This window comes from Neoarius graeffei, chromosome 23 (genome assembly GCF_027579695.1).
Source record: "Neoarius graeffei isolate fNeoGra1 chromosome 23, fNeoGra1.pri, whole genome shotgun sequence".
Classification (NCBI taxonomy): domain Eukaryota; kingdom Metazoa; phylum Chordata; class Actinopteri; order Siluriformes; family Ariidae; genus Neoarius; species Neoarius graeffei.
This window is the reverse complement of record NC_083591.1, coordinates 32295971-32309289: the sequence shown is the minus strand read 5'-3', so window position 1 is coordinate 32309289 and position 13319 is coordinate 32295971. Positions and strand designations below refer to the sequence as shown.

At 42.4% G+C, this 13319-nt stretch overlaps 1 protein-coding gene across 6 annotated transcripts in view; it reads right to left on the bottom strand.

The window, feature by feature from the left end:
* The window catches only part of gigyf2 (GRB10 interacting GYF protein 2), a 92267-nt gene that overhangs the window by 14553 nt on the left and 64395 nt on the right, over nucleotides 1-13319 (bottom strand). For all 6 annotated transcript variants that reach the window (XM_060906090.1, XM_060906092.1, XM_060906093.1 and 3 more), the window contains 2 exons: nucleotides 11173-11331; nucleotides 4673-4993 (listed from right to left, as the gene is read on the bottom strand). In XM_060906090.1, the coding sequence (XP_060762073.1) occupies nucleotides 4673-4993; nucleotides 11173-11331 (480 nt within the window). The remainder of the gene's footprint in view (nucleotides 1-4672; nucleotides 4994-11172; nucleotides 11332-13319) is intronic.

Genomic DNA, 13319 nt, shown 5'->3' with positions numbered 1-13319 from the left:
ACTGAAGTCAAATAACCTTTAAGGGCGTATTCACACCTACGTTGTTTGGTCCGGACCAAACGACCCAAATTTCCCTTGGTCCGGACCTTTTGGGTTGGTCTGAATACAAACCACCGAACTCTGGTCCGGACCAAACAAGCGGACCGAGACCGAGCTGCAAGGTCGGACTCGGTCCGGACCAAAGGAACCCTGGTGCGGATCTTTTGGAGGTGTGAAAACAGACTGGACCTAATCTGACAGTTTTGCTTTTTTGTACCTCGGGAGCTTCCGTCGTTTGTCGAGCATTATGGGAAACAGAGTCTTGACACTCCACCGCAAAGTGCAAACACTGTTTCGGTTATCAAGGGTCGTTCAGTCACCAGTGGTAGGCGAGTACAAAAAATGAGTAGGGGGCAAACGTGGGCCGAGGAAGAAACGCGTACCCTTGTGGATATATGGGCAGATGTCCACATATCTGAGCTTTTGGAGAGAACACACAAAAATGCCGACGTGTTTGCTGTATTCAGTGAGAAAATGAAGGAGAAGGGGTTCACGCGCTCCCCAGAACAATGTCGGCTAAAAGTGAAGAAACTCCGTCAGACCTACATTAAAATCAGGGACATTCTTTCAAAAAGTGGCGGTACTAGCGATGCAAAAAAGAAATTCATCTATTGCGTGAAGAGCCAGAACTGTCACAACATGATGTGCGCTCATCAGCGCCAGGCTTTCGTCTAAACGGGGGAACAGGGGTGCTGCGCCCTCTTACTCTCGGCGTGCGCCCCCTTACCGACTCCGTGAAAACATCCCAGCAACACTACGTGACAATGTGTCTGATCATCAAATACGTTATAATTGCTCCAAAAATATTCCAATCATAGTAGATGCACCGCCAGACGGTGCAAAAACAATCTGAATTGACGTTTTCCAGACTGAGGCGCCATGTTGTTTACTTGTCGTGGCTGCTCTCGCGAGATTTGACATGCGTTACATACAAGGTCAGCTGACTTGTAGAGCGAGATTTCTCGAGACTGAATGACCTTTCACCCACCGGCGCGGGAGCTTTTGACAGAAGTAGTTCGCGAGTTGTTTTTGTTGACACTTGGGCATCTAAAGAGGTCATCCCGCGGCACGAAGCGGAAGAAAGCCGAAGACTGTCCGGGTCAGAAGATGATTACTTTTCTTTTTCAATGTTGACAGACAATTTGTTACAATTTCCCTCTCAGATAGCCTCAAAATGTCCCATTGGAGCATTTTTCAAAGGCTTTGCACGGCGGGGGGGGGACAACCGGCACCCCCCCTCGCTTTGCTCCCTCGCCATGGTGAGCGCCCTCATACTAAATTTTTCTAGAAAAAAACCCTGAGCGCTATCCTCCGTAGCCGCCTTGCCCTTTGTCGTCGTTGTTGATAAATTACTTGTACAACAGCAGAGTAATCGCACAATTGTGAAAACAGTAAAAACTGGAAAAAACATATAGCTTTGATAACATTAAAAAGAATAACAGCACGGAAAGCCTCCATGACTACTTTTGAACTTAACGCTTTGTGCGCGTGTCGTCTCTGACCAATAGCTGAACGACCTCAGGGCGCATGGCTTTGTTGACAGATTTCGGTCCGCTTACTAAAATGTACAGTGTGAAAGCGAACTGCACCAAAATGAAAAAAAACAAACAAACAAACATTTGGTTCGGACCAAAGCAAGTGAACTATCAAACTATCCTGGTCTGAATACACCCTAAGTAGCAGTCAAAAAACTAAAAACAAGAATATTTGAGAGCTGAATAATTGAAAAACCTTTACAGGAACATGTTTTAAATAAGTGTCCCCCCGTCCCCACCCGTCCGTCCGTCCCCCCTGCCCTTCCCCCTATCCCTGTGTCTAGCAGGACTCTAGGGGAAGCTAGTGTGGCCAAGAACACTGGTGCTCCTGACAAAGACCAAAAGCACACAGAAGAATGTACATGCACAAATTTACCTTTTCATTTGGGAAGTTCTCTAACATTAATAGGAAAATGTATCATGTCCTAAAATAAGAATACATATGAAAATATAGAAGTGAAAAGAAAAAATAGAAAGCAGTCAATCTTTTTCTCTGGCTGAATCAAACTGGCGGCAGTTATTTTTAAAAAGTTTCCTTATTACATGATCAAACTGAAACAGATGTTTGGCATTTCTAACTGACAGAGTAATTTTCTTGAAACAACTTGTTCTTACAAACCAGAACCTCTCAATGACTTACAAAACCTCATTATTATAAAGACTATGAGCCGTCACCTCAGGCTTGCTCATGAGGTATAAATTTATTTCGTATATTTAAAATTTATACATTTCTGTAAAGCTCCTTTGTGACACTGACTACGTTTACATGCACATCCAAATCGAGCTGCTGTCGGTAATCGAGCTGAAGGTCCCAGCAGGGTGCCAGAGAAATCCAATCCTACATGCACACAACTGAAATCGGGCTATTGTGTGAGGTGCATTGTGCACCCGAGCCACAGGTGGCGCAACACGCCCCATCGTGTTGGTACACTTCCGGTTGTCGTCATGAAGAAGAGCTATTCAAGAGTGTAAACAAAGTTATCAGTTCCGTGTTCTCCATTGCGCGTTTTTCTCCCGTCCATGAATTTTAATATACTCAACTCCTTAAGCTGAATAAGCATGAACTCTGTCTCCTCATTGCTCCAGAAGTGCACGTTTCTGCTTGCCTGTGGCAGTGGGGGCGTGGTCAAGCGCCGGTCTGTGACAGGAGGGCAGAGCCAGGGAAGGTGAGTGGCAGAATAACTACACCTGACGGTAATTAACCTGTGTTTGTGTGTCTTCCCAGTAACCGCGCGCTATTTAAGGAGGCAGAGGGAGAGCAGAGGGGACAGCTCATCCCGGGACTAGAACACAGCGCGCGCATGTGTTTTTTTCTCTCAAGAATAAAAGTAGGCTGTTAAACTGAAAAGTCTGACAATAAAAAGCCTATTAGTACCAGAAGCTTTGTCCTGCCGTCCTCTGTGCTCCACCCACACTTCAGAGAGCTCTACATCGCCATTTTCTCTTCTTCGTTTGTTCCTCCTGACCTCTTCTGCTGCTCGCTACTACTGTTGTCATGACAACCGAGGCTGTTGTGTTTCCCGCTTGTGGTCTCGTCACTCGTCACTTCCGGAAGTAGCTCGACAACTAGCTCGATAGGGTATACATGCACAAAATAGCTCGGCAGAAATCGCATAAACTAGGTCGTGTAGCTCGATTCCGAGAAATCAAGTTCGGTTCAATTTCAGCCGAATTAAGGTGTATACATGGCATTTTGAACTTCGATTTCAGTCGAGCAACGGCAGAAATTCGATTCTCTCTATGTGCATGTAAACGTAGTGAGTGTCTACTGTTAAAAGCACTACACAAACTTAACTGAATTCCTGTAGTGCCTGTGCCCTTGACAAAACCTAACAGCCGAAAGTCTTTGACTGTTCGCTGTCTTGTGTGGCCAGCATAATCGCTTTCACCCAATATGTTGTGATTAAATGTGAGGTGATGCCATGCTTTCATAGTGTTGACAGGGCTGAAAACTGTTTGTACCAGTAATATGTGTGATGCACTCCTATCACACTGGAGTTAACAGTCATCCATCCCTATAGGGTTTCAGTGCATAGCTTCACATCAGCATAGGAAGAGGAATAAGTGGGTTCAAGGATCAGAAACTGTCAGACAAGCTCTTCTGGGGCTCTTGGGCCAACAGTTTTAACATTTGGGTTGTTTTACAACCAGGGTACAAAGTTTGTGTCACAGGGGTCCAAAATTCAAATTTTTAAAAAAACTATCACCAAATCTGCACTTTTGGAAATTAATACACACATGAACATAGGCATGTGTAATAGTTTGTATTATAACAAGATTAAGTGTAGCTTTAAGCAGGGCTGGGAGAAACAAATGAAGTGATTCTCGGAGAGGACTTCTTTTTGACAATTCAGAATCCACTACTTCCATAGTGCTTTTAAATATAAGGCTGTAAGCTTTGTGTTAGTTGTCTCTAATATTTATGTCCCAATATCTTGACCACATTTTAGGATGAAAAATAATCATTTTAGATATGTTATTTTATATTGAAAAATTAGCTGTCTCAGAGAGGACTTTTGTTTTTGACACAATTACATACTAATTTGATCAAAATAGTCTGAAAACTTACTGGCATTCAACATTAAAACTTAACTATGTTTCCAATGATATGGAACCAAATATTTGTTTTATGGTATAAAGAATGATTTAAGTGCATCCCTTTTGGAGCTACCTGTGGTCAAAAAAGCACTTTTTCTAAATGACACGAGTAATTTTGCTAAATATGACATATATTGCCATACATTCACCAAAAATAACGTTATCACCAAATTTTTTTTTTTGCATGGTAAATAGAGCTATCACAGGGCTACAATAAACAACCAAGTTTATTTAGTCAAGCCTTTTGATATTGAAGATAATAAGTGTTAAATGTGATCTTTAGCTTGCGTACCCTGATTGTAAAACAACCCATTTGCTAACTTTGGTTTATTAAATAACCATTAAGTCAGCGTAATTGGTATGCAGGTCATATCTGGTGTAGATCAAGTTCAACTCACAGTTTAAAAAAAAAAAGGGGACAATGTGCAACCCTGACTTGTATATTACATCCCTCCAAGTTGTGTAAAATAGGACGAAATCATCCCAGCCTCTCTCATCACCTTCATTTGGGCCAGCTGTTGCTGCTGCTGTTGTTGCTGGAGTCGGCGAAGGGCCTCCTGCTGCTGCTGCCTCTGTCTCTGCAGCTCCTGCTGCCTCTGAGCTTCTTGTTGCCTCTGAGCCTCTTGCTGTCTCTGCAATTCCTGTTGCCTTAAAAGCTCTTTCTGCCTTTGGAGCTCCTGTTGCCGCTGGAGCTCCTGCTGCCTCTGGAGTTCCTGCTCCCTCCTCTTCTGCTCTTCTTGCTGCTGTCGAGCCAATGCTGCTGCCTCCTCCTCTCGCCTCCTCTGAGCTTCCAGTTCCTCCTGTTTCCTCCGCTCCTCTTCCTGAAACAAACACAATCAAAAAAAAAAATTTAACTGAAAATACAACTTCTCTCAAATGTTCAAATCAGAGTTGTAGTCGAGTCACTAAACCTCGAGTCCAGTCTCGAGTCCACAGTGTTCAAGTCAAAGTCATTAAAAAAAAAATAAATTAAATAAATAAATAATGATAATTTGAGTCGAGTCCAACACTCCAACCACACCATTTGACGGTGGCTGTTTTAGCCCCATTAACATGAGTTTATTCCTGAACATGACATATGAACAGGGGAATGTGCGTTCTTTGTCAGGGAGTGTGAAGTATTCTGTCAGAGATGGTTGGGAGATGGATGTAAGTGCAGAAGGTGTGTTTATTAATACAAGTGAAGACAGGTAAACAATCCAGAACGGCAGGCAAAATCGTAAAACAGGCAATCGGTTGAGTGAGGCACAAAACAGGCTATCGTAGACTCGGTAGGATCAAAGACGAAAAACAGGAAATCAGGGATCAGAAAACCAAACAAGGAAATAAGGCTTGGTAATGTGTCAGCAACGCAACTCAGTATTTTGCAAAGTAAGTGCGTTTTCACAGTTTTTATATTGGCATGCTGTTTGCGCCTTAATCCTGTGCAGGTGTGAGTCGTTTACAGCGCGTGCAAGTCCACTTGGAGCACACGCTGTCCAGAGCGCACCCGAGAGTTTATCTGATGCACATGCCAAGGCACACAGGTGCGACACTCTTACACGAAATTAGTACAAAATTAACGTAGATATACAGTGCCTTGAAAAAGTATTCATACCCCTTGAACTTTTTCACATTTTTCCACCTTACAACCACGAACTTAAAAGTTTTTTATTGAGATTTTATGTGATAGACCAACACAGAGTAGCACATAATTGTGAAGTGAAACGAAAATGATAAATGGTCTTCAAAATTTTAAACAAATAAAAATCTGAAAAATGGTGTGCGCATTAGTATTCAGCCCCCTGTACTCTGATACCTCTAAATACAAACCAGTGCAATCAATTGCCTTCAGAAGTCATCTAATTAGTTAATAGAGTCCTACTGTGTGTAATTTACTCTCAGCACAAATACACTTGTTCTGTGAAGGCCTCGGTGGTTTGTTAGAGAACACTGAAGAACAAACAGCATCATGAAGACCAAAGAACTCACCAGACAGGTCAGGGATAAAGTTCTGGAGAAGTTTAAAGCAGGGTTAGGTTATAAAAAAAATATCCCAAGCTCTGAACATCTCAAGAAGTTCAATCCATCATTCAAGAATGGAAAAAAGTACGGCACAACTGCAAACCTACCAAGACATGGCCATCCACTAGAGCCCTGCACTCCCGCGGGAGTCCCGCGGGACCCGCCGCAAAGCAGTGTGGCGCGGGACAAATTTTGAAAGCTCATTGCGGGTGCGGGCGGGACCGCAAGTGCACATATGCGCACGCGGGCGGGAGCGGGAGTGTACATATGCGGCGCGGGTGGGAGCGGTGATAAGCTGCAGTCCCGCTAACTAAAAACGTGCTTGAAATAAAATTTATAAATTATTAATTTATGTCTATCATATATAATTTGTGCTGGATATTTTATTTGGCATTAATAACATTTTAAGATGCCTAAATTTGCAGAAAAAGTCAGATTGCCAGATTGAGTGAGAAATGGCATCTTAAACTTGCCATTGATCACCCTAAGGGGAACTTCTTTGATCACTCTAATGACTCGCAGTTCACACCCAGCTAGCAAGAGAACCATGAGTGAATTGATTTACTTGTTGCGTTAGTCTACAACTTTAACCAGAGAGACAGGTTACACAGTGACGGTAGGCTTGACTCAATGCTATCCCATAAATCCTTCCTGTAATATGCAAATTTGGCTGTCCAATCAGAGGCGGCCAAATTTGCATATTACAGGAAGGATTTCTGGGATAGCATTGAGTCAAGCCTACCGTCACTGTGTAACATGTCTCTCTGATTAAAGTTGTAGACTAACTCAAGCAGTAAATCAATTCACTTCTTTTACTAGCTCTGATTTGCAATTAAAAAAAAAAAAAACATTGGTACAAAGCAAGCCCATTCACTTTTTTATGCTGATCAGAGAATTACAATGGTTTCTCATGTGATAAAAATGTGCGGTTTGCGATTAAATATTTTAATTGTTTGACAGCACTAATTATTATTATTAGAGATACTACATGCTGAATTCAGAAACAAGGTAAACAATAACAAACGTGAGCTGTAGATATTTATGCTCAAATCCACTCAAAGTAGGGGGCGGGGCACCATCACGCTGTGTCAAGACAAGAACTTTCCTGAGAAATAACGCGAACGTCTGCATCATGCGGGATTTGCGGGCGGGAGCGGGACAAAATATGGCAGGCGCGGGCGGGACTGAAAATCATAATCTTTGCGGGCGCGAGCGGGACTGCAAAATCCGACCCGCGCAGACCTCTACCGTCCACCTAAACTGACAGAGCGAGCGAGCAAGGAGAGCACTGGTCAGAGAAGCAGCCAAGAGGCCCATGATCACTCTGGAGGAGCTGCAGAAATCCACAGCTCAGGTGGGAGAATCTGTGCACAGGACAACTACAAGTCGTACACTCCACAAATCTATCTGGCCTTTTTGGAAGAGTAGCAAGAAGAAAGCCATTGTTGAAACAATGGGACGTTTGCAGTTTGCCAGAAGCCATGTAGGGGACACAGCAAACGTGGAAGAAGGTGCTTTGGTCAGATGAGACCAAAGTTGAACTTTTTGGCCTAAATGCAAAGCGCTGTGTGTGGCGGAAAACTAACACTGCTCATCACCCTGCATGCACCATCCCCACTGTGAAACATGGTGGTGGCAGCATCATGCTATGGGGATGCTTTTCTTCAGCAGGGACAGGGAAGCTGGTCGGAGTTGATGGGAAGATGGATGGAGCTAAATACAGGGCAATCCTGGAAGAAAACCTGGTGGAGGCTGCAAAAGACTTGAGACTGGGAAGGAGATTCACCTTCCAGCAAGACAATGACCCTAAACATACAGCCAGAGCTACAATGGAATGGTTTAGCTCAAAGAATATTCATGTGTTAGAATGGCCCAGTCAAAGTCCAGACCTAAATCCCATTGAGCATCTGTGGCAGGACTTGAAAATTGCTGTTCACAGACGCTCTCCATCCAATCTGGCTGAGCTTGAGCTATTTTGCAAAGAAGAATGGGCAAAAATTTCAGTGTCTAGATGTGCAAAGCTGGTAGAGACATACCACAAAAGACTTGCAGCTGTAACTGCAGCAAAAGGTGGTTCTACAAAGTATTGACGCAGGGAGGCTGAATACTAATGGACACCACATTTTTCAGATTTTTATTTGTTTAAAATTTTGAAGACCATTTATCATTTTCGTTTCACTTCACAATTATGTGCTACTCTGTGTTGGTCTAGCACATAAAATCTCAATAAAAAACTTTTAAGTTCGTGGTTGTAAGGTGGAAAAATGTGAAAAAGTTCAAGGGGGTATGAATACTTTTTCAAGGCACTGTAAATATCTTATGCCAAATTATTGTTGCAAGCTAGTCTCCATTTTCTGAGTCCTAATGCAGTTAATGTACGAGTCCAAGTCTGAGTCATCAGTGCTCAAGTCTGAGTCAAGTCACGAGTCCTTAAAATTATGGCACGAGTCAGACTCGAGTACTACAAGCCTGGTTCAAATGTTAATGGAAGAGAGATGCATTTCAGAAAAACTCATAACTCTGCATCTTGACAGCATTTGAATAAGTCAGAATGTCCTCTCGGGCAATTTACACCTTTTGTCAGATGGATTGACAAGTCCCTCTAGTTACCTCCAGTATAGCTCTCGTTGTGTGGCACGAGCTATGAACACTTGTGGGTGTTTACTGTTGGGCTTTCAGTTGTAGTTAAAAGCATCAAAAATGTCTTAACGTTGCTTTAGACATCTTTACTACGCAAACTGTAAAAATCACAAGGCACTGGATTGTTTTGTTTTTTTTTTAAAAAGAGGTTTCTGAGGACACTGGACAACCCATTGCAAAAGGTCAGTCCAAAAAATTGCTGCTACTACTACTACTAATTTGCATATGATTAAGAAAATCTCAGTTCAGAGGTTGCTCATCTCCACACTGCCATCACAAGCAAGTAGATAATAAATTGAAAAAGAATTGACTGTGGCTTTGTTGCATTGCGAGTACAAATGCATAGTCCCTGTCCTCTAAACATGTCTCCTGAAAGGATCAAATCTAGTGATCTCCACTATAATGTAAAAACCAAGCCCACCTGAAAGACTAAGGTGGTGTTTACATTAGACCGTATCCGTCTTGTTTTCGTCGCGGATGCACTGTCCGTTCACATTAAAACGCCGGGAAACGACTCCACAGGCGGAACAACTTGAATCCGCCAGGGCCCACGTATTCAACCCAGTTCGTATCTGATCTGGTGCTGTGTAAACATTGAGATACGAGGAAATGCAGTGCTGAGCTCTAGCTGACTTCGTCATTGGACAACGTCACTGTGACATCCACCTTCCTGATTCGCTGGCGTTGTTCATGCCATGCTGGTCATGTGACTAAACTGCTGAAAAACGGCACGGACTTCACTTCCTGCTATTGTTTCCGCCTTGTATCACCTTTTTGTTTTTCATTAGAGAGTATAAAAGTATGAATATAATGCTTTGCCATTCTTAATGTTGTTCATGGTAAGACGCAAATACTGCCCATTGTGTAGTTATGATTGTCTTTAGGCTTGCCATCCTTCCACTTGCAAGTGGTAAGTGACTTGCGCATGCCCGATATGCACTGGGATCACACACACAGTGGCTCAGTCCCGAATCACTGCTCGTGCGCTTCACTCGCGCGCTCTGTGAGCTGCGCAGGGCCGGAGTGCGCACCCTCCAGAGGGGACTCGCTGTTCAGGGCAGAGTGATTTGGAGCGCAGCCGCTGAGGAGGAAGCGCTGAGCCGCACTGACACATTTCAACTTGCGTGCCGTCTAAGTCATGTGATTAGCGTATTCGTGTATTGGCGTTGCTGTGTGCACGCGAATCGTGTATTGGAGTTGCTGTGTGCACGCGAATCGTTTTAAAAACGTTAATCTGATGATCCGCTGATACGGTCTAATGTAAACACCACCTAATAGACTCCTCTGGACAAGCAATCCGCATCTAGCAGCAGTTAATTTCATATTGGGCCGACTTCCAAACTTTAACCCTACAAAATTAGCTAATCTTGGAAACATGAACAAATTAGACAAGATGGTGGGCTGTAATCTATTCTTTCTGGGGGAAAAAAAAATGGACACAAACATGGAGGAACTGGAAATTATGGAGTGGTGACAACTTTTCCCTCAAACTTTTAAGTTACTTTAGCTAGAGAATCTGATCCACATGATCAAGAACCCACAGAGGCCATCCACGGATGACCAAACACAGACCTCTTCCTGTAGTCTGCATCCATGAACATTTTTCAAGACTACATCTTGTAACATTGTATTGCAACTTCCCAAAGTTTAGGCCAAGAGCCAATCATGGTGTAACTTTCACAATTTTTAAGCTTGTAGCCAAAATACACTACCGTTCAAAAGTTTGGGGTCACCCAGACAATTTTGTGTTTTCCATGAAAAGTCACACTTTTATTTACCACCATAAGTTGTAACATGAATAGAAAATATAGTCAAGACATTTTTCTGGCCATTTTGAGCATTTAATCGACCCCACAAATGTGATGCTCCAGAAACTCAATCTGCTCAAAGGAAGGTCAGTTTTATAGCTTCTCTAAAGAGCTAAACTGTTTTCAGCTGTGCTAACATGATTGTACAAGGGTTTTCTAATCATCCATTAGCCTTCTGAGGCAATGAGCAAACACATTGTACCATTAGAACACTGGAGTGAGAGTTGCTGGAAATGGGCCTCTATACACCTATGGAGATATTGCACCAAAAACCACACATTTGCAGCTAGAATAGTCATTTACCACATTAGCAATGTATAGAGTGCATTTCTGATTAGTTTAAAGTGATCTTCATTGAAAAGAACAGTGCTTTTCTTTCAAAAATAAGGACATTTCAAAAAGTGACCCCAAACTTTTGAACGGTAGTGTATACCGGATGCTTCCTGAGCCGTGGGCAGTGCGACACTATATTTTAGTTGAAGCCTGAAATCCCTTGAACTGAAAGTTAAATGTCTACTGTCTGCCTAACATGACATCAGAGAGGTCACCTGTTTTCGGAGGAATTCTTCCCTTTGCTTCCTCTCTTCCTCTTCTCTCCTCTTCTCCTCTAGCTTACGGAGCTCCTCCTCCCGAGCCAGCCGTTCCTCTTCCTCCTTCTGACGCCGCTGTGACTCCTCCTGCTCCCGCTGCCTCCTTAATGCCTCCTCCTAACACAAAGACAGAATAGGCATTAATGCCATAAATGATACTCATGAACTCATACATACACACACACACCTGACTGAAAACTGAACAAAAGGTTTCTAATCTCAGTCCTGATGAGGGCTGGGTATTGATCCAGATTCCCCGATTTGATTAGAATTCACAAGCTAATGATTAAATTCAGTCTGATGCAGTTCAATTCCAATTTGACATTGATTCAGTCAGAAGGAGATGACATTCTATACAGCAGGTTTCCATATTTTGAGCAACATCTCGGGGGGGGGGGGGGGGGGGGCGTTTAATAACCACCTTTAATACTAGTCAGAGGTCGATGATTTAATTCTCTGGCTATGTTTCATAATCGTGGATGTTACGCTAGAAAACTGTTCAACCCTTGCAACAAAAAAAAAAAAAAAAAGGGATATTAGCCAGGGCTCGACATTAATTTTTAAACCCACTTGCCCTGGGGGCCAAGTGGGGGTTAATTTCCACTTGCCCCCTATTTTGCGAGTACTATTTTTTTTTTTTAGAAAAACTATAGAATACTTGTGAATTGCAACATAAAATGAAGATCACACATTGAGTTGAAGTTTGGTTATTGATCAAGTTTATTTATTGGTTACTTTTTACGTGTAAAGGACAATTTTATCCAAAATTAAGGAAAAAAAAAAGATAAATCTTTCACAGGACTGTGTTCCTCTGATAACAGAAACAAAGCTCCAGCTCTCTCTGCTCTTAATCTGTTCTTTCAGGATTTATCGCGCATGTCGCTCTTTGTTGAGATTTTTATGCCCGAGTTGTTTGAAACCAATCTGGGTTTTCTGTGTCGAATAAGGAAGCGGCTTCACCTTTAAGAAAATCAAACACTCTCATGAAGGAGCTGACTCGAACGTGAGCAGAAAAAAATAAAACGAGGTTCTTAAGCAAACTCGTCCATCCTCACTTCCGACTTTGTTTTTGTAAAATATATTTTAAATACAACTGTGAATTTCTCTGGAGTTTTCAGGCTGAGCTCCTCTCTTTGTATTCTTTAACCACTCATTTCCTTGTTGTTCTTGAAGCATTTGCTTCTATTTGTTAACATTTTTCTTGATAGCAGAGACGGTAATGCCTTTTATCCATTTCTCTGTTTGAATAAGCAAAAAGAGAAAAAATTAACCATATTAAAAGACAGATTAAGCCTTGCTTGCATGAAAGACGGTGTCTGTCTGACCCCAGTTGTAATTATCACGTGATGCGTAACGTCATGCACAAGGGGTCTATAAACAGTATGTGTCCCATACTACAACAGCGGGGGGATATAAAATAACTTGCAAAGCAGTAAATCAAACCAAGACTAAGAAAACAGCCAAGACATAATAGTGGATACGTAGTGAGGGATGGTTTTAGGAACTGAAATAAAAGATCAAAAAGCCTCATTTTTGTAGTGCTAGTTGGTAATATATGCTCATTCCAGCCTGCCCGGTCAGGCATGTCAGGGACATATCCCATTTGTCCGAATGCATGTTTCACTTGCCCCGGGCAATCGGGCAGTCCTTAATGTCGAGCCCTGTTAGCCTAAAAGATCAAGCCATAATTTTTAACAATCGATATCGAATCACACAAATGAAAAACATTAATTGAACTCTTACTTACTCGACCCACTCTATAAGGAGCCCAAGATGAATTTGGGGCCTTAGAGTTGCCCAAAACAAAATGTTCGAGCCATGACTGGGAGCCTTCAGTTAGACTGAAATCATCTACTTTATTGAAACATGGAAACACTTCAACTGAGTAAGAATAACAGTGATCACAAACTGGTTTCAGATCTCTCTCACACAGACACCTCCCTCATCTAGCCTGCTGCAACCGTTTCTTGTACAAGTTTAAAATAAAAAAAAAAGTACATGATTTCTGTACATTTTCATTTTTGCCAGTGGTTATGGGTTGGAGAATGGTGCTGGATACAAACACAGGTCACACACACAAAAAAAAAACAACCCACATGATGTAT